We start from the raw sequence: 26,384 nt of genomic DNA, 5'->3' as shown, positions 1-26,384 counted from the left end.
CCAATACTTTGTCCACCTGATGCGAAGAGCCGATTCACTGGAAAAGACCCTGCTGTTGGGAAAGGGTGAGGGTAAAAGGAGAAGAGGGCAGCAGAGGATGAGATAGCATCATTGACTCAATGAACATGAATCTGAACAAACTCTGGGAGATAGTGGACAGGGGAGCTTGGAGTGCTGCTGTCCATGGAGTTGCAGAGTTGGACATGACTGAGCAACTGAACAACAAAAAGGAGTCACACAGAAACCCAGGGCTGGAAACCTCAGAGACAAGCCAATACTTGCCCAAGATCACAGAGAGCGGCAGTGGGCTGACTGGGAGCCAGGTCTCCTGTCTTCCAGCCCCTGGATTCCGAGCTTTTATCTTCGGCAAGGTTAGAAACACTTGACTCACCTCCCTTCACCTGGAGTCAGACTTTCACTCATGCTCCCACACACCCTGCCTCAGAGTTGAAAGTGTCCTTGGCTATTGCCAGTACTTCTGTAGTGTCCACTAGAATTTTCTTTTCTCCCTGGGGCCATCTCAGCTGATGAAACCAGATGTCAAAACCTCTGTAGCACAACTTTTTGATCTCCCCAGCCTGATTGTGATCAAGTAGGACCAGCAGATTTTGAACATTCTGCACCTCTCATCAGATGTTCTGTTACAAAATACCATGTTTATCTCCTGAATGCCTCTCCAGACCCCATGCTCCCACAGCCCTCATGCTTCTTCCTGTAATAGCACTTTGATAAAAAAAGGTCACTTGTCACATCTGAGCAGACAGCTTCCAGCTCCAGTGGGCCTCTGCTAGCAGGAACCTGTCCAAGGACCCCAAGCCTTTTTGCACAGCTGTCCATGACCTACCTCTGAACAGCCTGGGGCCCAGGAGGGACATATGGATCCATGGTAAAAATTCTGGCAACCCTAGTTAGACTCAATCTAACATTATACAGCCCTATCAGACTACCTGTCAGATTGGCTTCTTACCATTCTTTGCTCAGAAAAAGCAAGATTGAATTGCTCCAGCTGCTAGCAAGCCAGGACTGATTTCAGCAAACGGAGAAATTGGGAATTATCGGCTGCACTGTTAGTGAAATCACAAGAAAGACGAACTAAGGAGTGAAAATAATCTAGGACAAGTCTCAAACTTCTGGGTATGTAAGAAACCACCTCTGACTTCATAGTTCAGTGAACAAAAATCTGTCTTTTAAAAAAGAATGCAGGCCTGGACGTTTGGCTAGGGTTAACTGCCAAACTATAGTTTTAGGTGGAAAAAAAAGTCAAAGGACAGTCATAGATCAGTATGTTCCTATTTATGCAAAATAAAAAGGTTGGAGAGAGCTATATATGTGTATGTTCAGACATACGCATTTGGAAGGCTACACAAGACCCTGATGCTGGGAAAGAAGGCACTGAAGGAGGAGAAGGGGCCGACAGGACAAGATGGTTGGATGGCATTACCGACTCAATGGACATGAGTTTGAGCAAGCTCTGTGGGTTGGTGATGGACAGGGAAGCCTGGCATGCTGCTGTCCATCGGGCTGCAGAGTCAGACACGACTGAGTGAGTGAACTGAACTGAACTGACTGATAGAAGACACTAGTGAATGGTCATCTTCGAGGGGAACTGGGACGCTAAGGAGAGGGTCACTTTTCTTTTGAATTCTGGGCCATTTATATTATCTCTTTTAAAAATAAATCACCAAATGCAATGTGATAGCCTGACAGAAAAAAGTGTTAGTGGGAAACCAGTCAAATTAGAATAAAGTGTAGTCTAGTTAGTAGTACTGTACAGCATTAATGTCCTCGTTTTGGCAAATGTACCAAATGCAGATTTTTTGGTGACTCTTTTTCCTGGTTCTTTTTTCATCATGCCCACTCTTCCCCATTCCTAGAACTCTGGCTTTTTCTCATGCTATTCCCTGCGTGTGGGATGTTCTCATTCTCTCCTCTTCCAACGCCGCACCCATCCTTCAAGGCCAAGTTCACCAGTTACTTGCTCTGAAGTAATTTCCTCACCTTCCTTCCCTCAGTGCTCTAAGGCACCGTATCTGGCTGTGACACTTGGTTTACTCTTGTTTCTTATTTGCCATCAATTGGATTCCCCATGAATTAGACCTTAAGGTGAAGACTGGAGTGCAGCTAAGTTCTGCAGGATGCAGAATCGTGGGTACTGAGGGTTGGAGGGCCGACTGTGCCGTCATCTAACAAGGGCCTTGAGTAGCCCTGGATTTGGACCTGTGGGAAGGTGGGGGTCCTAGAACCCACCCCTTCCACCCTCTAGAGTGATAACTGCACTTTTTTCAGTCACACACAGCAACGAAACTTCCTTATGAGCCAGGCTTACTGAGAGCCTCAAAAACCGTACGCAATGATAATATTAAATTTCATTCTTAAAGAAACAAAACTTCTTAGTCAATAATCTTTCAGGTCTTTTGTCTTTCCAAGCAAATGAATACTTTTATTAACATGGTAAATTGTTTTTAAACACAAGGTAGGGTTTTGACCTCAAATGCTTGTCAGGTCTGCTACTGAAATGAACTTACAGCTAGACAATTTACGAATCTTGAAGATACCTAGTCCCTGTCCAGTTTAGGGTCCAAAACAGCCATTGCTTTTCTTCCCCAGACCCTTAAGGGCCTTTGCAAATATCGCTTTCATGTCCAGAACCCCCTGAAATGTATCAGGGTAGCACAACCATTACACAGAATACGGAGACCTAGCTTGCGTCCTATTTTAGGTTCCGTGTCACATAAAGCTGAGTTACCTTTTCCAAACGAGCTGACCAGACAGGTTACATCAGTGTGCCGCATAAAACTTAAACTTTGAACAAAATACATTTCTCCTCCTTTGGTCTCACACAGAAATCAAAGTCCCCAAACATAATATCATCCTCCAGGCCTTCTTCTGGTTCATCAGTCCCAGCCAGATCAGCTCCAGTCACATTCCCAGTTGAAGTCTGGTCCCTTCTTCAGCTTCTTTAGCGATTGCTGCATGGAGTCATCTTCCAGAAATAATGTAGTTCCTTCAGGACCTTCAGAGCCAGAGAACCCCAACTCTGAGTCTCATCTGTCACACACAGACCCAAAGTTCCAGGGAGCTATCAGGTCACACAAGAAAGAGCAAAGCACCTCAAAACTTAGGAACAAGTTTAGGAAAGCCCAGGAACAAATGTGGCTGCTCTAAGAGCTTACAATCTAGGCCCTAACTCTTGTGAGTGCATTTTCCAAATTAAAGTTACCTCTCCAAACAAAAACATTTAACAGTCAAAACTGAAATTGAGGTCATTAACCACAGACCATAGCAGAAACGTAGTGTAAGTGAGAACAGAGTATAGACAGAAGGGGGGGGGGGGGGAGAAAGAGAAAACAAAAGGCTCTCTGGTTTCAGCTTCTCCAGGGTGTCAGCCAATCTCCATCAGTTGACCAGAATCCATTGGCTGTAAATCTAAAGTGAAAGTGGGAGAAACTCATCATCAACAGGTTAATCCGGAGTGGGGAAAAAAACAACTCAATAACATTACAAATTCAGCCTCGCAGGAAACCATCTCTTCCGGAGGCCATTTGACTCCTTCCAGCAAAATCTGGGACCGTCCAATAATGGCCTTCTCTCTGCTAATTCTGTTATTTCTATCCCCGTCTGCCTAATGGTCTATACTGTGATTTTCGTTGTTTATTACCCTAGTAGTTATCCTAATGACCGTGATTTTAGCTTTCAACCACTTACTAAGTCAAAACCAACCAACCGGCTTTCCCCCTAATTGCCAGTTCAAGAGTAAACAATTTTTGTGCGCCCTAACACCTCCTAACGTAAAAACTTGAGTAGAATTCTATTCTCTTCTGCCAACTCCCACCCGCCGGGCATCCCCTGTAAACAAACGTCCCCGAGGCCGACCCAACCGTCGGGCAACCGCTGGGACCCCCGTGCTGTCCCCCACCCCCCGCCTTACCGCCGACCCTCCTTCAGGACGACTCGCTCTTCTCTATCCGCCGCACCAGCTCCACCAGCATCTCTGCCATCTTCGCGATCTCCTTGGCCTTCTCCTCCGCCTTCTCGCAGCGTTTGGTCCCCCGGCCCTCGACTCCGTCGTCCGGATTCTGCAGATGGTTGAGCGCGCTCTCCTCCGAGGCCTCCACCTGCGTCTTTATCTGGATGAGCATATTGTCCATCTCCCACAGCTTGCTTCGGTTCCGCAGGTAGGCCCGCCCGTGCTCACGGGAGAGTGCTGCGATGTCCTCGCGCATCTCGTTGATGACCGGCAGCAGGAACTGCTCGAAGTCCTCCTCGGGCTCCAGCACCTCCACCTCCTCCGGCTCCGCCAGCTCCACGATGTCCAAGGGCCGCATCTTCCCCGCTCTACCCGAACCACAGGATGCGAGGCGGCTGCAGAGAGAAAATGGAGACCCGCGGGGCTTACCAACACACTTCCAGAATATTCTTTAAAACTTTCACCCCTTTTAAACTTTTCGCCTCACAGAAGCTACGGAAGACGAGCGACTTACGAGCAGAGAAGCGGAGGACAAAATGGAGGTTCAGCCGTCAACCAGCGCCCTGCGTGTTGCGGCCCCTTTCACGACACCGCCGTGCCTCTTTACGGTCACGCCGCTGGTGGAACTAGCTGCGGGCTCGCGCACGTCAGTAGAGGGCGACGCAACCCGCTTTACTGCGGCCGCACGCGCGCACACCCAAGCTCTCTCTACCCCTTCGCCTCCGGGCTGCGTCCTTCTGTAACACACGCACGCGCAGACGCACACGCACGAGCTCCCTTATCTCCCTCCCCCTTCACCCCTGGCGGCCTGCCGCTGCTAACCCACGCAGTGTGCACGTGGGCTCTCGTCTTCTCCCCACCGTTACCCTCGTGCTGCGCTCGCCTCCGCAACCCATGTAGGGGCAGGCAACACTCCCTCTTGTCTCGCTTCGTTTTCATCCCCAAACCTCCATCCGGCTGCTACGCTGGCTTTGGGCCTGGGTCCAAAGTGTGTCTCCTGAAGGAATTTGTGTGTGTGTGTGTGTGTGGTTGTTATTGTTTAGTCCCTAAGTCGTGTCCAACTCTTTTGTGACACCCCCCCACCCCCGCCTTTGGACTGTACTCCCTGGTGGCTCAGACGGTAAAGCGTCTGCCTACAATGCGGGAGAGCCGGGTTCAATCCCTGGGTTGGGAAGACCTCCTGGAGAAGGAAATGGTAACCCCTTCCAGTATTCTTGCCTGGAAAATCCCATGGACAGAGGAGCCTGGTAGACAACACTCCAAAGAGTCGGACACGACTGGGCGACTTCACTTTCACTTTGGACTGTGGCCTGCCAGGTTCCTCTGTCCATGGATTCTCCAGGCAAGAATACTGGAGTGGGTTGCCATTCCCTTCTCCAGGGGATCCTCCTGACCCAGGGATTGAAACCCGGTCTCCTGCATTGCAGACTGATTCTTTACAGTCTGAGCCACCAGGAAGCCCCCTTTATTCATAATTGCTAAAATTTGGAAGTGACCAAGATAGCCAACATCTGCTGTATCATCGAAACAGCAAGAGAATTCCAGAAAAACATCTATTTCTGCTTTATTGACTATGCCAAAGCCTTTGACTGTGTGGATCACAATAAACTGTGGAAATTTCTGAAAGAGATGGGAATACCAGACCACCTGACCTGCCTCTTGAGAAACCTACATGCAGGTCAGGAAGCAACAGTTAGAACTGGACATGGAACAACAGTTCAGTTGCTCAGTCGTGTCCAACTCTGCAACCCCATGAATCCCAGCACACCAGGCTTCCTTGTCTATCACCAGCTCCCGGAATTCACTCAGACTCACGTCCATCGAGTTGGTGATGCCATCCACCCATCTCATTCTCTGTCGTCCCCTTCTCCTCCTGCCGCCAATCCCTCCCAGCATCAGAGTCTTTTCCAATGAGCCAACTCTTTGCATGAGGTGGCCAAAGTACTGGAGTTTCAGCTTTAGCATCATTCCTTCCAAAGAAATCCCAGGACTGATCTCCTTCAGAATGGACTGGTTGGATCTCCTTGCAGTCCAAGGGACTCTCAAGAGTCTTCTCCAACACCACAGTTCAAAAGCATCAATTCTTCGGCGCTCAGCCTTCTTCACAGTCCAACTCTCACATCCATACATGACCATAGGAAAAACCATAGCCTTGACTAGATGCACCTTTGTTGGCAAAGTAATGTCTCTGCTTTTGAATATGCTATCTAGGTTGGTCATAACTTTCCTTCCAAGGAGTAGACTGGTTCCAATAGGAAAAGGAGTACGTCAAGGCTGTATATTGTCACCCTGCTTATTTAACTTACATGCAGAGTACATCATGAGAAACACTGGGCTGGAAGAAGCACAAGCTGGAATCAAGATTGCCGGGAGAAATATCAATAACCTCAGATATGCAGATGACACCACCCTTATGGCAGAAAGTGAAGAGGAACTAAAAAGCCTCTTGATGAAGGTGAAAGAGGAGAGTGAAAAAGTTGGCTTAAAGCTCAACATTCAGAAAACGAAGACCATGGCATCTGGTCCCATCACTTCATGGGAAATAGATGAAACAGTGGAAACAGTGTCAGACTTTATTTTTTGGGGCTCTAAAATCACTGCAGACAGTGATTGCAGCCATGCAATTAAAAGATGCTTACTCCTTGGAAGGAAAGTTATGACCAACCTAGATAGCATATTCAAGAGCAGAGACATTACTTTGTCAACAAAGGTCCATCTAATCAAGGCTATGCTTTTTCTAGTAGTCATGTATGGATGTGAGAGTTGGACTGTGAAGAAAGCTGAGTGCTGAAGAATTGGTGCTTTTGAACTGTGGTGTTGGAGAAGACTCTTGAGAGTCCCTTGGACTGCAAGGAGATCCAACCAGTCCATTCTAAAGGAGATCAGTCCTGGGATTTCTTTGGAAGGAATGATGCTAAAGCTGAAACTCCAGTACTTTGGCCACCTCATGCAAAGAGTAGACTCATTGGAAAAGACTCTGATGCTGGGAGGGATTGGGGGCAGGAGGAGAAGGGGATGACAGAGGATGAGATGGCTGGATGGCATCACCAACTCAATGGACGTGAGTTTGAGTGAACTCCAGGAGTTGGTGATGGACAGGGAGGCCTGGCGTGCTGCAATTCATGGGGTCACAAAGAGTCGGACATGACTGAGTGACTGAACTGAACTGAAGGTAGCTTTCAAAAGGTGGATGGAAAAGTGTGGTATATCCAGAGGATGGCATATCAGTTCAGTTCAGTTCAGTCACTTAGTCGTGTCTGACTCTTTGCGACCCCATGAACTGCAGCACGCCAGGCCTCCCTCTGTCCATCACCAACTCCCGGAGTTCACCCAAACCCCTGTCCATCGAGTCGGCGATGCCATGCAACCAACTCATCCTCTGTTGTCTCCTTCTCCTCCTGCCCTCAATCTTCCCCAACATCAGGGTCTTCTCAAATGAGTCAGCTCTTCGCATCAGGTGGCCAAAGGATTGGAGTTTCAGCTTCAGCATCAGTCCTTCCAATGAACGTTCAGGACTGATTTCCTTTAGAATGGACTGGTTGGATCTCCTTGCAGTCCAAGGGACTCTCAAGAGTTGTCTCCAAAAGCATCAATTTTTTGGCGCTCAGCTTTCTTTATAGTCCAACTCTCACATCCATACATGACTACTGGAAAAACCATAGCCTTGACTAGATGGACCTTTGTTGACAAAGTAATGTCTCTGCTTTTCAATATGCTGTCTAGGTTGGTCATAACTTTCCTTCCAAGGAATAAGCGTCTTTTAATTACATGGCTGCAATTACTGTCTGCAGTGATTTTGGAGCCCCCCCAAATAAAGTCTGACATTGTTTCCACTATTTCCCCATCTATCTGCCATGAAGTGATGGGACTGGATGCCATGATCTTAGTTTTCTGAATGTTGAGCTTTAAGCCAACTTTTTCACTCCTCTTTCACCTTCATCAAGAGGCTCTTTAGTTCCTCTTCACTTTTTGCCATAAGGGTGGTGTCATCTGCATATCTGAGGTTATTGATATTTTCTCCCAGCAATCTTGATTCCAGCTTGTGCTTCTTCCAGCCCAGTGTTTCTCATGATGTACTCTGCATATAAGTTAAATAAACAGGGTGACAGTATATAGCCTTGACGTACTCCTTTTCCTATTTGCAACCAGTCTGTTGTTCCATGTCCAATTCTAACTGTTGCTTCCTGACCTGCATGTAGGTTTCTCAAGAGGTAGGTCAGGTGGTCTGGTATTCTCATCTCTTTCAGAATTTTCTACAGTTTTTTGTGATCCACACAATCAAAGGCTTTGGCATAATCAATAAAGCAGAAATAGATGTTTTCTGGAGCTCTCTTGCTTTTTCCATGATCCAGCAGATGTTGGCAATTTGATCTCTGATTCCTCTGCCTTTTCTAAAACCAGCTTGAACATCTGGGAGTTCACGGTTCATGTATTGTGGAAGCCTGGCTTGGAGAATTTTGAGCATTACTTTACTAGTGTGTGAGATGAGTGCAATTGTGCGGTAGTTTGGACATTATTTGGCATTGCCTTTCTTTGGGATTGGAATGAAAACTGACGTTTTCCAGTCCTGTGGCCACTGCTGAGTTTTCCAAATTTGCTGGCATATTGAATGCAGCACTTTCACAGCATCGTCTTTTAGGATTTGAATTAGCTCAACTGGAATTCCATCACCTCCACTAGCTTTGTTCATAGTGATGCTTCGTAAGGCCCAGTTGACTTCACATTCCAGGATGTCTGGCTCTAGGTGAGTGATCACACCATCGTGATTATCTCATTCAGTACTAAATGGAAATGAACTGTATATGGAGGAAATACAATTACACATCACAAAGTGAAAGAAGCCAATCTGAAAAGGCTACATAGTGTGTGATTCCAACTATATGACATTCTGGAAAAAAAAGCAATGAAGACAGTAAAAAGAGCATTAGCTGTCAGGGGTGTGAAGTCTGGGGTAAGGAATAGATGCAGCACAGAAGAGTTTTTAGGGCAGTGACACTTATTCTGTGGGGAAAGGCAAAATGAGAAAAATGGTAAAATATAAACAGAAGAGAAAAGAAGTAAAGTCCAATCAGTGAGCATGCTGACTTTCCTTAAAAGATAGAATTTGGCATTTGGAGTCAAACTTAAAGTCCAGGTGTGTGTTATTTATGAGAATCACACCAGTGATGAAATGCAATGAAAGTATAAAAATGAAGGAATAAAGTATAATTGAAGCTCCAAAGTGTGAAAGAGAAAAAAAGGACATCGTGCACTGATAAAAGATGTCTTGTGGCTCAGATGGTAAAGAATCTGCCTGTAATGCAGGAGACCTGGGTTTGATCCCTGGATCGGGAAGATACCCTGAAGAAGGGAATGGCTACCCACTCCAGTATTCTTGCCTGGAGAATTCTATGGCCAGAGGAGCCTGGCCGGATACAGTCCATGGGGTCGCAAAGAGTTGGACATGACTGAGATACTAACACTTTCACTTTCACTGTATGTTTCAGTCATCTATTGCTGCTTTCTAAAGACTCCAAAATACAATGGCCTAGAACTCTAAGGATCACTTGTCACAATTCTGGGATTCAGGAATCTGGGCAGGGCTCGCTCGTTGCTTCTTCTGTTTCTTGTAGTGTTGCCTGGAGCCACTTCTTCAGCTTCATTGTCGTGCTGGCTGGATGGGCCGGGAGGCCCCCAAAGGTCTCACTGGTTTCTCTGATTACAGTGGTGAGGTTCAGATGCAGCCTTTGGTTGAAACAGAAACTGGGAAATGTCTCTGGCTGTGGAGTGTGGAGGGGAAGAATGTATTTTGGTAGAGAGCTGACTGTCTTTGCCACAACAAAAGCATCTCCATCTTGTTTAATACTGGAATGGGTTGCCATGCCCTCTTCCAGGGGATCTTCCCAACCCAGGGATTGAACGCAGGTCTCCTGCATTGCAGGCAGATTCTTTAATGTTTGAGCCACTAGGGAAGCCCAAGAATGCTGTACTGGCTAGTATATCCCTTCTCCAGGGGATCTTCCTGACCCAGAGATTGAACCGGGGTCTCCTTCATTGCAGGCGGATTCTTTATCGCTGAGCTACCACGGAAGCCCAGTTTATACCGTGGAGGGTAAGAATGGATTTTGGTAGAGAGCTGACCATCTTTGCTACAACCAAAGCATCTCCATCTTGTTTAAGTCGGTTTGTGTTAGGCCTGTGTGGTCTGGGTTATGTAAGAAAACCTGTTGGAGGTAAGGTGTGAATTTGAACAATTTTTCTTCTTTTTTCACTTTGACATTGATTATTTTTTCACGTTTGTACTTTGAAACATTTTAAATATTTTTATGCAACAATGACATGTACATAAATATTATATATGTAATGTATGTCATATATTTATATAGGGACTATTTTATTACATATATTTGTATATTTACTATAATATGAAGTTTTAAAGGACATGTGGATGTAACCATCAACCAGGTCAGGAAATGAAATCATGCCAACAGTCCCAGACATTCTGGGATGTCTCTTCTATTTGTTCATTTATTTAATTTTTGGCTCAGTGGGGTCTTCGTTGCTGCTCACAGGCTTTCCCTAGTTGTGGCAAGTCAGGGGCACTCTTTTTTTAATTTCTTTTAATTGGAGGCTAATTACTTTACAATATTGTAGTAGTTTTTGCCATACATTGACATGAATCAGCCATGGGTGTACATCTGCTCCCTATCCTGAAGCCCCCTCCCCTCTCCCTCCCCATCCCATGCCTCAGGGTAATCCCAGTGCATTAGCCCTGAGCACCCTGTCTCATGCATCAAACCTGGACTGGCAATCTGTTTCACATATGATAATATACATGTTTCAATGCTATTCTCTCAAATCACCCCACCCTTGCCTTCTCCCACAGAGTCCAAAAGACTGTTCTATACACCTGTGTCTCTTTTGCTGTCTCACAGGGTCATCATTACCATCTTTCTAAATTCCATATATATGTGTTAATATACTGTATTGGTGTTTTTCTTTCTGACTTACTTCACTCTGTACAATAGGCTCCAGTTTCATCCACCTCATTAGAACTGATTCAAATGTATTCTTTTTAATGTCTGAGTAATATTCCATTGTGTTTATGTACCACAGTTTTCTTATCCATTCGTCTGCTGATGGACATCTAGGTTGCTTCCATGTCCTGGCTATTATAAACAGTGCTGCGATGAACATTGGGGGTACACGTGCCTCTTTCAATTCTGATTTCCTCGGTGTGTATGCCCAGCAATGGGGTTGCTGGGTCATATGGCAGTTCTATTTCCAGTTTTTTAAGGAATCTCCATACTGTTCTTCATAGTGGCTGTACTAGTTTGCATTCCCACCAAGAGTGTAAGAGGGTTCCCTTTTCTCCATACCCTCTCCAGCATTTATTGTTTGTAGAGTTTCGGATAGCAGCCATTCTGACCGGTGTGAGATGGTGCCTCATTGTGGTTTCAATTTGCATTTCTCTGATAAATGAGTGATGTTGAGCATCTTTTCATGTGTGTGTTAGCCATCTGTATGTCTTCTTTGTAGAAATGTCTGTTTAGTTCTTTGGCACATTTTTTGATTGGGTCGTTTATTTTTCTGGAATTGAGCTGCAGGAGTTGCTTTATATTTTTAAGTTTAATTCTTTGTCAGTTGCTTCGTTTGCTATTATTTTGTTTTTTCTTTTTTTTGCTGAAAGCACTTTATCAACATTGTATTTGGTTGGATGAAAACCAAACATGATTGTCATCATTTCTTTTTTTTAACCATTTATCATTTCTCTATTATTATTATTTTACTTTACAATATTGTGTTGGTTTTGCCATACATCAACATGAATCCACCACAGGTGTACACGTGTTCCCCTTCCTGAGCTCCCCTCTCACCTCCCTCCCCGTACCATCCCTCTGAGTCATCCCAGTGCACCAGCCCCAAGTGCTATTGTTTTTTCCCATTCTGAAGGCTGTCTTTTCACCTTGCTTATAGTTTCCTTCATTGTGCAAAAGCTTTTAAGTTTAATTAGGTCTCATTTGTTTATTCTTGCGTTTGTTTCCATTACTCTGGGAGGTGGGTCATAGAGGATCCTGCTGTGATTTATGTCGGAGAGTGTTTTGCCTATGTTTTCCTCTAGGAGTTTTATAGTTTCTGGTCTTACGTTTAGATCTTGAATCCATTTTGAGTTTATTTTTGTGTATGGTTTTAGAAAGTGTTCTAGTTTCATTCTTTCACAAGTGGTTGGCCAGTTTTCCCAGCACCACTTGTTAAAGAGATTTTCTTTTCTCCATTGTATATTCTTGATGCCTTTATCAAAGATAAGGCGTTCATAGGTGCGTGGATTTATTGCTGAGCTTTCTATTTTGTTCCATTGATCTATATTTCTGTTTTTGTGCCAGTAACATACTCTCCTGATGACTGTAGCTTTGTAGTAGAGCCTGAAGTCAGGCAGGTTGGTTCCTCCAGTTCCATTCTTCTTTCTCAAGATTGCTTTGGCTATTCGAGGTTCTTTTTGTATTTCCATACAAACTGTGAAATTTTTTTTTTTTTTTAAATTTTATTTTATTTTTAAACTTAACATAACTGTATTAGATTTGCCAAATATCAAAATGAATCCGCCACAGGTATATATGTGTTCCCCATCCTGAACCCTCCTCCCTCCTCCCTCCCCATTCCATCCCTCTGGGTCGTCCCAGTGCACCAGCCCCAAGCATCCAGTATCGTGCATCGAACCTGGACTGGCAACTCATTTCATACATGATATTTTACATGTTTCCATGCCATTCTCCCAAATCTTCCCACCCTCTCCCTCTCCCACAGAGTCCATAAGACTGTTCTATATATCAGTGTCTCTTTTGCTGTCTCGTACACAGGGTTATTGTTACCATCTTTCTAAATTCCATATATATGCGTTAGTATACTGTATTGGTGTTTTTCTTTCTGGCTTACTTCACTCTGTATAATAGGCTCCAGTTTCATCCACCTCATTAGAACTGATTCAAATGTATTCTTTTTAATGGCAGAATAATACTCCATTGTGTATATGTACCACAGCTTTCTTATCCATTCATCTGCTGATGGACATCTAGGTTGCTTCCATGTCCTGGCTATTATAAACAGTGCTGCGATGAACATTGGGGTACTCGTGTCTCTTTCCCTTCTGGTTTTCTCAGTGTGTATGCCCAGCAGTGGGATTGCTGGATCATAAGGCATGTCTATTTCCAGTTTTTTAAGGAATCTCCACACTGTTCTCCATAGTGGCTGTACTAGTTTGCATTCCCACCAACAGTGTAAGAGGGTTCCCTTTTCTCCACACCCTCTCCAGCATTTATTACTTGTAGACTTTTGGATCGCAGCCATTCTGACTGGTGTGAAATGGTGCAAACTGTGAAATTATTTGTTCTAGTTCTCTGAAAAATACTGTTGGTAGCTTGATAAGGATTGCATTGAATCTATAGATTGCTTTGGGTAGTATACTCATTTTCACTATATTGATTCTTCTGATCCATGAACATGGTATATTTCTTCATCTATTTGTGTCATCTTTGATTTCTTTCATCAGTGTTTTATAGTTTTCTATATACAGATCTTTTGTTTCTTTAGGTAGATATATTCCTAAGTATTTTATTCTTTTCGTTGCAATGGTGAATGGAATTGTTTCCTTAATTTCTCTTTCTGTTTTCTCATTGTTAGTGTATAGGAATGCAAGGGATTTCTGTGTGTTAATTTTATATCCTGCAACTTTACTATATTCATTGATTAGCTCTAATAATTTTCTGGTAGAGTCTTTAGGGTTTTCTACGTAGAGGATCATGTCATCTGCAAACAGTGAGAGTTTTACTTCTTTTACAATCTGGATTCCTTTTATTTCTTTTTCTTCTCTGATTGCTGTGGCTTAAACTTTCAAAACTATGTCCAGTAGTAGTGGTGAGAGTGGGCACCCTTGTCTTGTTCCTTACTTTAGGGGAAATGCTTTCAATTTTCACCATTGAGGATAATGTTTGCTGAGGGTTTGTCATATATAGCTTTTATTATCTTGAAGTATGTTCCTTCTATTTCTGCTTTCTGGAGGGTTTTTTTTTTTTTTAATACCATAAATGGATTTTGAATTTTGTCAAAGTCTTTCTCTGCATCTACTGAGATAATCATATGGTTTTTATCCTTCCATTTGTTAATGTGGTGTATTACATTGATTGATCTGCATATATTAAAGAATCCTTGCATCCCTGGGATAAAGCCCACTTGGTCATGATGTATAATATTTTTAATATGTTGTTGGATTCTGTTTGCTAGGATTTTGTTAAGGATTTTTGCATCTATGTTCATCAGTGATAGTGGCCTGTAGTTTTCTTTTTTTTGTAGCATCTTTGTCTGGTTTTGGTATTAGGGTGATGGCGGCCTCATAGAATAAGTTTGGCAGTTTACCTTCCTCTATAATTTTCTGGAAGAGTTTGAGTAGGATAGGTGTTAGCTCTTCTCTAAATTTTTGGTAGAATTCAGCTGTGAAGCCGTCTGGTCCTGGGCTTTTGTTTGCTGGAAGATTTCTGATTACAGTTTTGATTTCCATGCTTGTGATGGGTCTGTTAAGATTTTCTATTTCTTCCTGGTTTAGTTTTGCAAAGTGAAAGTGAAAAGTGAAGTCGCTTAGTCGTGTCCGACTCTTTGCGACCGCATGGACTGTAACCTATCAGGCTCCTCTGACCATGAGATTTTCCAGGCAAGAATGCTGGAGGGGTTGCCATTTCCTTCTCCAGGGGATCTTCCCAACCCAGAGATTGAAGCTGGGTCTCCTGCATTGCAGGCAGATGCTTTACCATCTGAGCCACCAAGGAAGCTTGGAAAGTTTTACTTTTCTAAGAATGTCCATTTCTTCGAAGTTGTACATTTTATTGGCATATAGTTGCTGATAGTAGTCTCTTATGATCCTTTATATTTCTGTATTGTCTGTTGTGATTTCTCCATTTTCATTTCTAATTTTGTTGATTTGATTCTTCTCCCTTTGTTTCTTGATGAGCCTGGCTAATGGTTTGTGTATTTCATTTATCTTCTCAAAGAACCAGCTTTTAGCTTTGTTGATTTTTGCTATGGTCTCTTTTGTTACTTTTGCATTTATTTCTGCCTTAATTTTAATGACTTATTTCCTTCTACTAACCCTAGGGTCCTTAATTTCTTCCTTTTCTAGTTGCTTTAGGTGTAGAGTTAGGTTTATTTATTTGACTTTTTTTCTTGTTTTTTTTTTTTTTTTTTTTTTTTTTTTTAGGTAAGCTTGTACTGCTATGAACCATCCCCTTAGCTCTGTTTTTACTGAGTCCCATAGGTTTTGGGTTGTTGTGTTTTCATTTTCGTTCGTTTCTATGCATATTTTGATTTCTTCTGTGATTTGTTGGTTATTGAGAAGCGTATTGTTTAGCCTTCATATGTTGGAATTTTTAATATTTTTTTTCCCCTGTAGTTGACATCTAATTTTACTGCATTGTGATCATAAAATATGTTTGGAATGATTTCGTTTTTTTTTTTTTTTAATTTACCAAGGCTAGATTTATGGCACAGGATGTGATCTATCCTGGAGAAGGTTATGTGTGCACTTCAGAAAAAGGTGAAATTCATTGTTTTGGGGTGAAATGTCCTGTAGATATCAATTAGGTCTAACTGATCCATTGTATCGTTTAAAGTTTGTGTTTCCTTGTTAATTTTCTGTTTAGTTGATCTATCCATAGATGTGAGTGGGGTATTAAAGTCTCCCAGTATTATTGTGTTACTGTTAATTTCCCCTTTAATACTTGTTAGCATTCGCCTTACATATTGCAGTTCTCCTATGTTGGGTGCATATATATTTATAATTGTTATATCTTCTTCCTAGATTGACCCTTTGATCATTATGCAGTGTTCTTCTTTGTCTCTTTTCATAGCCTTTATTTCAAAGTCTATTTTATCTGATATGAGTATTGCTCCTCCTGCTTTCTTTTGGTCTCCATTTGCGTGAAATATCTTTTTCCAGCCCTTCACTTTCAGTCTGTATGTGTCCCTTGTTTTGAGGTGGGTCTCTTGTAGACAGTGTATATAGGGGTCTTGTTTTTGTATCCGTTTAGCCAGTTTTTGTTTTTATTTGGGGCATTCAACCCATTTAATTTAAGGTAATTATTGATAAGTATGATCCTGTTGCCATTTACTTTGTTGTTTTGGGTTCTAGTTTATACATCTTTTCTGTGTTTCCTGTCTAGAGAAGATCCTTTAGCATTTGTTGAAGAGCTGGTTTGGTGGTGCTGAATTCTCTCAGCTTTTGCTTGTCTGTAAAGCTTTTGATTTCTCCTTCATATTTGAATGAGATTCTTGCTGGGTACAGTAATCTGGGCTGTAGGTTTTCCTCTTTCATCACTTTAAGTATGTTCTGCCATTCCCTCCTGGCCTGAAGAGTTTCTATTGAAAGATCAGCTGTTATCCTTATGAGAATCCCCTTGTGTGTTATTTGTTGTTTTTCCCTTGCTGTTTTATATATATATATATATATATATATATATATATATATATATATATATTTTGTGTGTGTGTGTTTGATCTTTGTTACTTTGATTAATATGTGTCTTGGGGTGTTTCATCTTGGGTTTATCCTGTTTGGGACTCTCTGGGTTTCTTGGACTTGGGTGGCTATTTCTTTCCCCATTTTAGGGAAGTTTTCAACTATTATCTCCTCAAGTATTTTCTCATGGCCTTTCTTTTGTCTTCTTCTTCTAGGACTCCTATGATTCAAATGTTGGGGCATTTGACATTGTCCCAGAGGTCTCTGAGATTGTCCTCATTTCTTTTAATTCTTTTTTCCTCTCTGTTTCATTTATTTCCACCATTCTGTCTTCCACCTCACTTATCCTAACTTTTGCTTCAGTTATTCTACTGTTGGTTCCCTCCAGAGTGTTTTTGATCTCATTTATTGCATTATTCATGATTGATTGACTCTTTTTTATTTCTTCTAGGTCCTTGTTAAACATTTATTGCATCTTCTCAATCCTGGTCTCTAGGATATTTATCTGTAACTCCATTTCGTTTTCAAGATTTTGGGTCATTTTTACTATAATTATTCTGAATTCTTTTCAGGTAGACTTCCTAGCTCCTCCTCTTTTGTTGGGTTTGGTGGGCGTTTATTGTGTTCCTTTACCTGCTGAGTATTTGTCTGCCTTTTCATCTTGTTTATATTGCTGTGTATGGGGTGACCTTTCTGTATTCTGGCAGTTGGTGGTTCCTCTTTATTGTGGAGGTTCCTCTCTGTGGGTGGGGTTAGACGGGTGGCTTGTCAAAGTTTCCTGGTTAGAGAAGCTTGTGTTGGTGTTCTGGTGGGTGGAGCTGGATTTCTTCTCTCTGAAGTGCAATGAAATGTCCAGTAGAGAGTTTTGAGATGCCTATGGGTTTGGTGTGACTTTGGGCAGCTTGTATATTAAAGCTCAGGGCTATGTTCCTGTGTTGCTGGAGAATTTGTGTGGTGTGTCTTGCTCTGGAACTTGTTGGCTCTTGGGTGAAGCTTCATTTCAGTGTAGGTATGGAGACTTTTGAATGAGCTCTTATTGATTAATGTTCCCTGGAGTCAGGAGTTCTCTGGTGTTCTCAAGTTTTGGATTTAAGCCTCCTACCTCTGGTTTTCAGTCTTATTCTTACAGTAGCCTCAAGACTTCTCCATCCATACAGCACCAATGATAAAACATCTAGGTTAATGGTGAAAAGATTCTCCACAGTGAGGGACATGCAGAAAGGTTTGCTGAGTTACATGGAGAAGATAAGAGGGAGGTGGGAGATAGAGATGACCAGGAGGAGAAGAGTGGGGTGGTCAAAAGGAGAGAGACAGATCTAGCCAATAATCAGTTCCCAAAGTGTTCTCCACAGCCTGGAATAGCCAAAGAGATTCACAGAGTTGGGTAGAGAAGAGAAGGGGGAGGGAGGAGATAGAGGTGACCTAGAGGAGAAAAAGGAGAGTCAAAAGGGGGAGAGGGCAATCAAGCCAGTAACCACATTCCTAGGTAAAAATGGGTACTGAAGATTGGATTTTTAAAGGTAGAAAATTGATATCAAATACCAAAAAGCAAAGATTAAAAATCTAGACTAGAGGTTAGACTCTCAAAAATACAATATTAACAAAAATCACAAAAATTATAAAAAATATATATGAAATTTGCTTTAAAAATAGGTTTTTTTCTTGCAAGGTAACAGTAGGTTATAAAAATGAAAATTAAAGGAGTAATAAAGGACTTAAAAATAAAAAAATTAAAAACAAAAAATTATAATAGTAAAAATAGATCTAGGAATTTCTCTGGAGCTGTTGTGGGCAGTGTTAGGTCAGTTCAGTTTCAGATAGTTCCTTGTTCCAGCTTATACTTCTCAAGGTCTATAGGCCCCTTCCAATGTAGTTGGTGCTAACTACAGGGTTTTAATCTGTTGTACCTGTCACTTCCAAAGCGGTTCTCTCTTGTTTATTTTGCCTTCTTCTGTTTGCAAGTCTCTTCAGTGTCTAATTTCTGCCCTGACACAAGGGGGTGAAGGTGGTCACTTATTTGGGCTCACTTGTTCAGTCGTGCTGTGGGGAGGGAGGAACACTGCAAACAAATGTCACTGGCGTGTTTGGGGAGTGCTCGCAGTGTGCTCGCAGTGTCTCGGGCACACTGGGTTTGCCCCCGCTCACGGTGTGTGTGCTTTCCCAGTCAACACTGCTCAGGCTCCAGGTTGCTCTGCAGGGGAACTGTCTACAGTGGGCCCTGGATTGCATGCACTTCCCAGGTCTAAGCCACTCAGGTTCAGGTTCTCGGGTACTCCACAAAAGCACAGACTTGGTTGGATCTGTGTTTTGTGCCCTTCCCAGGTCCGAGCAGCTCAGGTGACCAGGTACTTGGCGAGCGCACTCTCCTCAGGTGGGGTGGTGTGTCTTATCACCTCCCTGGTCACAGCCGCTCGGTTTCCTGGGTGCGCAGCAGGAGCGCTGTCTCAGGTGTGCCATATGTCTCCTCTGGGGAGCTGACCTCTGACTGCAACCCTCCTGGTGGATGTCAACCATCCAGGATCCTAGGAAGACTTGGTTAGCAACTGGGAGCCTGCTCGCAATTTGGTAGAGGATGCCGTCTCTGGGGCCGAGATTGTCCCTTTCCAGCTCTGGCTGTAGGCCGCCTGCCTCTCTGCCTCCAGCAGGGGAAGGGCTGGTCCGCAGCTGGCTAGCTCTCCTCTGGTATTTGCTCAGCCCTTTGTTCTGTGAGCAGGCCTGGCAGTGCCTTAGTTTATAGCTTTTCGTGCGAAAGTTCTCTCTCTTCTTTTCTCTCTCTCTGGCTATCCCACAGTTTAGGTTGCCCTGTATACCATCAACTGTAAGTCACAATATAAACTTACTCTGGAACCCTAGGCCCTCAAGGTTTGGGGAGCCTTCTCAAGTTGCATTCATTACTTTGTAGATAAGTGCATTTTGCTATATGAGCCCCCATATTTCATAAGATTTTCAAAGGATTCATGGACTTCCAAAACATATTTTAAAAAGCAATTGGAAGTGGAAATTATTATGAGAAATTTAACAAGTATAGAAAGAGGACAGCAGATCTGGCTAGTGTTGCTGGATGTTGCTGAATTTTTCAAAGCCATGCCAATGATCAAAATAATGATTATTTGCTCAATAAAACCATATTTTCCTGTTCTCTTCTAAATGATAGTTCCACTGTGTGTGAAGTTCAAGGGTAAGAGGGAAACAACATGGGTATATTCAAAATTGGTCCTAGTTCAAGTTTAGCATCTGGTAGGAAGAGCATTTTGTTCCTTTCATAATTTATCCCTTGCAGTTTTCCACTCATTAGAGCTGGCTGGATGTGTCTAGATCAGATCACTTACCTCTTTAATTGTCCTCAGGGCATTCAGGCCCGGTCCTTTCCCTAAGCAATGCAGCCGTACCTCCTTGTTCAGCCCCCGCTTGCTGGTGGCGGATGCGAGTGTCTGGGTTACTTCTCCATTGGGAGTTGCCATTAGGCACATAATGTGTGGGGCTTTTTTTTTTTTTTTTTTTTAATTTTTCCTCCCAGTTATGTTGCCCTCTGAGATGCCAAAATTCCCTACAGACCCGCTGGTGAGAGGATTTCCTGGTATTTGGAAACTTCTCCTCTTTAATGACTCCCTCCTTTGTCTCTTTATCTTTTATCTTTTGTCCTATCTCCTTTTGAAGACAATGGGCTGCCTTTCTGGGTGCCTGGTGTCCTCTGCCGGTGTTCAGAAGTTGCTTTGTGGAATTTTCTCAGCGTTCAAATGATCTTTGGATGAATTTGTGGGGAAGAAAGTGGTCTCCCCGTCCTATTCCTCTGCCATCTTAGGACCTCCCCCCTCGAGGGTCACTCTTTTTTGCAGCACAGACTTCTCATTGCAGTGGCTTATCTTGTTGCCAAGCGGGGACTTTAAAATGGGAGGGCTTCAGGTATTGTGGCGCACAGGCTTAGTTGCTCTGAGGCATGTGGGATCTTCCTGGATCAAGGATTGAACTCATATCCCCTGCACTGGCAGGTGGATTCTCAACCACTGGGCCACCAGGGAAGTCATGAGACATCTCTCCTTAATCCAGCCCTCCCACTCCCCATTAGAGATAACCCCTTTTGTGACTTTTGGTTATTTATTTATTTGTTTATTTTGGCTTTTCTTTGTTTTATCAGCTATAAATGTAATCATAAATAATATGGTATAGTTTTCTCCCATTTTTTAACTTTATATAAGTGGAATCATAATTATTTGTTTGTATCTTGCTTCTTTTACCAGTTTTATATATGAGACTCACCTGTGTTGACGTGGGTAGGTATGTGTGTGCGTGCATGTGTGCTAAGTCGATTCAGTTGTGTCTGACTCTTTGTGACCCTTTGGACTCTAGCCCACAAGGCTCCTCTGTCCACGGGATTCTTCAGACAAGAACACTCGACTGGGTTGCCATGCCCACTTCCAGGGGATATTCCTGACTCAAGGATCCAACTCGAGTCTCTTATGTCTCCTGCACTGACAGAGGAGTTCTTTACCACTAGCACCACCATGGTAGGGAGTGTTCTCTGGCAGTAGTTCTCAAATTTGAGTGTGCATCAGAAAAACCTGTAGAATTTGTTGAAGCACATATTTCTGGGCCCAAACCCTAGAGCTTTGGATTTATTTGATCTGGGGTAGGGTCTGATGGCGGAGAAGGCGATGGCACCCCACTCCAGTACTCTTGCCTGGAAAATCATGGACGGAGGAGCTTGGTAGGCTGCAGTCCATGGGGTCGCGTAGAGTTGGACACAACTGAGCGACTTCACTTTCACTTTTCACTTCATGCATTGGAGAAGGAAATGGCAATCCACTCCAGTGTTCTTGCCTGGAGAATCCCAGGGATGGCGAAGCCTGGTGGGCTGTTGTCTATGGGGTCGCACGGAGTCGGACACGACTGAAGCGACTTAGCAGCTGCCGCAGCATCATGGTCTGATGGTTTGTATTTCTCACAGCTTCCCAGGCAATGCTGGTACTGCTGGTCTTGGGGTCACACTTTGAGACCAACTGCACACTTTCTTCATCTGGCTGTCAAGAGATCTTTGGGTTATTCACAATTTACAGCTGTCACAAACAATGCCACAACTTGCTCAAAAGCAAATGCCATGATCTGTTAGTCCCATCTGTTCCTGAAAAATAGGTCTTGGGCACAACTTGGAAATTTTCACTAGGCTCTCCCAGAACATTTTGGAGCTTGGAAATCTCTCCACACCCGCAGCGACACAAATTATACCACGTAGGGTTGCAGTCCGTTGAATTGTATTGTCCCAGAGATTTGCTGAAGCTCTAATGCTCTGTGTATGTGAACAGCACCTTATCTGGGAATAGAATCTTTGCGAATGTAATCGAGTTAAAATGAGGCCATGATGGCACAGGGCGGGGCCCTAATTCAATATGACTGCTTTTATGTCCTTAAAAGAAGGGGGTGGGGCGCACAAAGGGAAGATGGCTATGTGAAAACAGGGGAAGAATGGGAAGTGACGGAAGAATGGGAAGTGATGGAAGAATGGGAAGTGACGTAAGAATTGCTGGGAGTCACCAGAAGCTGGAATTGGTGAGAAACAACCTTTCCCATGAGCCTCAGAGAATCTGGCCCTGTGGACACCATAATTTCAGACTCCTGGCCTCCAGAACTGTGATAGAATAAATTACCTTTTTTCTTTTTCTTTTTTTTTTAAACCACCTAGTTTGTAGTACTCTGTCACTGCAGATGGTGATGTAGCCATGAAAACAAAAGACGCTTACTCCTTGGAAGGAAAGTTATGACCAACCTAGATAGCATATTCAAAAGCAGAGACATTACTTTGCCAACAAAGGTCTGTCTAGTCAAGGCTATGGCTTTTCCAGTGGTCATGTATGGATGTAAGAGTTGGACTGTGAAGAAAGCTGAGCGCCGAAGAATTGATGCTTTTGAACTGTGGTGTTGGAGAAGACTCTTGAGAGTCCCTTGGACTGCAAGGAGATCCAACCAGTCCATTCTGAAGGAGATCAGCCCTGGGATTTCTTTGGAAGGAATGATGCTAAAGCTGAAACTCCAGTACTTTGGCCACCTCATACGAAGAGTTGACTCATTGGAAAAGACTCTGATATTGGGAGGGATTGCGGGCAGGAGGATAAGGGGATGACAGAGGATGAGATGGCTGGATGGCATCACTGACTCGATGGATGTGAGTCTGAGTGAACTCTGGGAGTTGGTGATGGACAGGGAGGCCTGGTGTGCTGCGATTCATGGGGTTGCAAAGAGTCGGACACGACTGAGCGACCGAACTGAACTGAACTGAAAAAAACTAATGTGAGGGTGTTCTCATCATGGAGCCAGGCCCTGTGGTCCCCCTCCCTACATGTCCTCTGTTTGCCTTTTGTCTGTGGAAACAGCCAAAGTTTAATCACAGAAGTGAGAAAAGGCAGAAACAAATGAAGATAGTCCAATAAGACTAAAGAATTATAGTTTTGTCATTAAGCAAAGCCAGGGACCTTTAGTTCCTTCTTAAGGACTTATATTCCGAGCCATATACTGTGAGCTTTCTCATAGATACTAAAACCCCCACCGGGTGGAAGAAGGTAACTACCTGACCAGATTGTAGCTATGGCATAGGCGGCCACAGTTCCAAGAACTGGCCTCAAAGAAATGGGAACAAACCACTGCAAGAACTGAAGATTAACTGTGCTTAAAACAATCAAGCTGATGCTAATGAATGAATTTCAAGATGATGATCAGAGCTGACTGTGCTGTTTCTTCATGTAGCCCCTTCCCTCTGTCTATAAAAGCTTTTGCCCACTGATTGTCAGTGGCAGGGAGTCAGCCTTTGGACAGGCATCTGTTCTCCCCCTACCCCTCTGGTTGTGGGGCTCCAAAATAAAGCAAATTTTACTTTCCACCATCCTTGCTTCTTTACTGGTTTTTGAGCATCGAGCAGGTGGACCTTTGCTTTTGGTTACACTCGGATTCACTTTTTCCTTCAACGATGTGTCAAGCACGTTTTTCTAAGCCAATTAGTGGGTCCCTCCCCGCAGGGTCCATCAGAGCCTGATGCTCAGAATACCCTCCCAGCTCTTCCCCTGGAGATTTGTCATGGGTATGAATAAGTTCAAGGCCCCTGTGTCCCTCTGGTGTCTGCCCTTCCTTGGTGATGCTTGGAGGGATTTGTTAACTAAATCCTCTAAAATTTATATAAGTAGAAACTGAGAATTGACTTTAGGTTAATAAGTACATTTTATGATTTAACAGTTATTCTAAATTGATTATGAATTTACAGTGCTCCATACCTGCTCAGCTGTAGTTCTGAAACCTAAAAAGCTCTGAAAATGAAACATTGCTTTTTAACCTCTTTGCTGGTAAACATGGCCTGACGGATGTGAGGGCATTTGTAGCACTTATTCATGCTACTTCCTGTGTATATCATATCCTTACTGTGTAAATGTTCATGAGACGTTGCCAGGGTCAACATAACAAAGTAACAGGGACTGGGTGGGCCAGTGAATATAATTTTGTTATCTCACAGTTCTGGAGGCTGGAAGTCCAAGACCAAGATGTGGACAGAGTTGGTTTCCTTCTGAGGCCTCTCTCCTGGATGTGTAGACGGCCATCTTTTCACTGTGTCCTCACACGGTCATCCCTCTGTGCATCTGTGTCCCAGTCTCCTCTTCTCACAAGGACACCAGTCAGCCTGGATTGGGACCCACCCTAATATCTCACTGAAAGAGCTGACTCATTGGACAAAACCCTGATGCTGGGAAAGATTGAAGGAAAAGGAGAAAGGGTGGCAGAGGATGAGATGATTGGACGGCATCACCGATTCAATGGACATGAACTTGGGCAAACTCCGGGAGATGGTGAAGGACAAGGAGACCTGGAGTGCTGCAGTCCATGGGGTCGCAAAGAGTTGGACATAATTTAGCAACTGAACAACAAAACAACAAGATAACTTCTTTTATGTTAATTGCCTCTTTAAAGACCATATCTCCAAGTATAACCACATTCTGAGGTGCTAGGGGTTAGGACTTCGGCATACAAATTTTGGGGAGACACATTTTGCAGCCTGTGCTCATGGGTGCTGTCCTAGATCCACTGCTGGGCACTCTGTGATACAGGACAGGTACTGTTTATCTCTTTCTAAGATCCAAAGAAGCTCTAGGATCTGGGACACCTGGCTGGTCCCAGACTCTGTGTGAGGACCTCTGTTGCACACAGATCCTGACAGCCTGTGGGCTGTGATCTGGTGTCATCCCCAGGTGCTCCTCCAAGGGCCCAGGTGAGGTGTCCTGTTAGAAGTGACCTGGTTAGATATCTCCTGAGAGCCCCCTACAATCCTGACATCCCCTGCACCCAGGAGTCTGGCTCCACCAACAGCCCAGATGGGAGTTTTGGGGGTTTTCTTGGAATGACTCCCAAAGGCTCTGCTTGGCCACCCCACCTCTTGCCATTCCAGGTCCAGGCAGCCAAAGATCAGAGGGCCCCTTGACCTCAGCCAGCTCCATGAGTGCTCATGGACAGCACCCTTCCCAACACTTCATAATGCTGGAACTGGTTTAGCATCCATCCCAGCTGCCTGCCTCACCTCCCAGAGGATAGTGCCCAGTGGTCTCTCTTCTCAACAATCCTCCAACTTTTTCAAGACTCCTCTGGAAGAGGAGACTGGATGTACCTTCCTGCATGTAGCTGCTGTGTTCGCCTTGTTCTGTTTAGGGAGAGACATCCAGCCTGAGAGACCATTGCAGCCACCACAAGAGGCCCTCTGCTGGTTCCTGCATCACCCCGAACGGACTCCTCAATATGTCTGCCCCAGCTCAATGATAGATTTCCTGTCTGCATTGCTTTTTTGCAGGGAGTGCAGATGAAATTTCCCAGTGCAGGATGCGGGGGACCCTACAGGAAGAGGGGGCCTCAAGCTGTGTCTGTGAGGTGTTTCTACAGTTCCAGCCAGGAATAACCTTTCCACAGCTTTCCCAACACAGAAACCATGGGCCATGAAGTCCTCTTGTCCCCACCATGCTGGCTCCTGGCACCTCAGGTCACTAGTCACACAGCAGGGCCACTGTTAACACTGGTGGACTTGCTGAGATCTGGCAAGGCTGCAGACATTTTGGTATCACTGGGGATTATTTCTTTCTGTCTTTGGGAGAACTTCCTGGCTTTGATTCTTGCAAGTGAAGCAGGAGTGTGAGTGTGTGTGAAGCTACTGTCTGTGATAGGAGAGGAGAGAGAGGGCTGGCTCCAGTGGGCAGGGGAAGACACAGGTCCTTAATGCAATTTTATTTAAGAAGTCAGAACACCCCCCATCCGTCCATTTCCTGCCGTTAGCCCTCCAGATTGGCAGCTTTCCCCTCATCCCTGTAGGCTGCTTTCCTGTGTCCTGGGACCAAGAATCTCCCAAGGGCTCACTGCTCTTGAAAGTGAATGAAGAATGTCCGGATCTCCTTCGGGTAGATGGTGACCTCAGGGCCTCTTGGCGGTGGCGAGGGCCGACTGGAATTTCCTGGGAGCAGAGAGAGTCAGTTCAGCATGGCCCCTGGACCACCTGCTTCCCCAGGGCCCCTCCTCCCAGCATCCCCCTGGCAACAGAGCTCCTGCTGCATCTGTGGCTCCCACTGTGGTTACAGCCCTCAGCTGACCCCTCTCAACAGGACTTCACTGCCGGGGGGCCTCTCATTTCTGGCCTCCTCTGAGGGACAGCACAGTGAAGGCATGTACAGGGGGTCCTGGCCCCACTTGGCTCATATCTCCATGGGTTGTGGCCCCATATATGTACATAAGAGCCTTCTCACTGAGGCCACGAGGGGGCCCTGGTCCCTCTTGGCCTCCTATTCCCATAGGGTGTGGAACTCAATTCCTAAGAGCTTTATCAGTGAGGCCATTAGTGGGCCCTGCCCTTGATCTCAGTGGACTCCACTGAGGGGTCACACCCTGGGATTTAGGCTTCCTCCTTGGGTTGAAACATGCTCATCC

General features: G+C 44.3%; 2 protein-coding genes across 2 annotated transcripts in view; both read right to left on the bottom strand.

Moving 5' to 3' along the window:
- Positions 1–2,412: 2,412 nt before the first annotated feature.
- LOC129658136 (MORF4 family-associated protein 1) lies at positions 2,413–4,638 on the bottom strand. The gene is made up of 3 exons (XM_055589168.1): positions 4,482–4,638; positions 3,929–4,362; positions 2,413–3,426 (listed from the first exon to the last, which is right to left on the bottom strand). The coding sequence occupies exon 2, from the start codon at positions 4,323–4,325 to the stop codon at positions 3,942–3,944; it is 384 nt and encodes a 127-aa protein (XP_055445143.1). The 5' UTR covers positions 4,326–4,362; positions 4,482–4,638; the 3' UTR covers positions 2,413–3,426; positions 3,929–3,941.
- Positions 4,639–25,484: 20,846 nt separating this feature from the next.
- Positions 25,485–26,384, bottom strand: part of LOC129657331 (epididymis-specific alpha-mannosidase-like) — a 52,154-nt gene continuing 51,254 nt past the window's right edge. The window contains 1 exon segment of the mRNA XM_055587533.1: positions 25,485–25,914. Coding sequence (XP_055443508.1) covers positions 25,817–25,914 — 98 coding nt within the window. The 3' untranslated portion in view covers positions 25,485–25,816.

Source organism: Bubalus kerabau, chromosome 7 (assembly GCF_029407905.1).
Source record: "Bubalus kerabau isolate K-KA32 ecotype Philippines breed swamp buffalo chromosome 7, PCC_UOA_SB_1v2, whole genome shotgun sequence".
In the NCBI taxonomy this organism is placed as follows: Eukaryota; Metazoa; Chordata; class Mammalia; order Artiodactyla; family Bovidae; genus Bubalus; species Bubalus kerabau.
This window is presented reverse-complemented; position numbering and strand designations above follow the sequence as displayed.

Bases quoted from the DNA above. Each gene is read 5' to 3' on its own strand.
- LOC129658136 (XM_055589168.1), bottom strand. From the start codon at position 4,325: ATGCGGCCCTTGGACATCGTGGAGCTGGCGGAGCCGGAGGAGGTGGAG.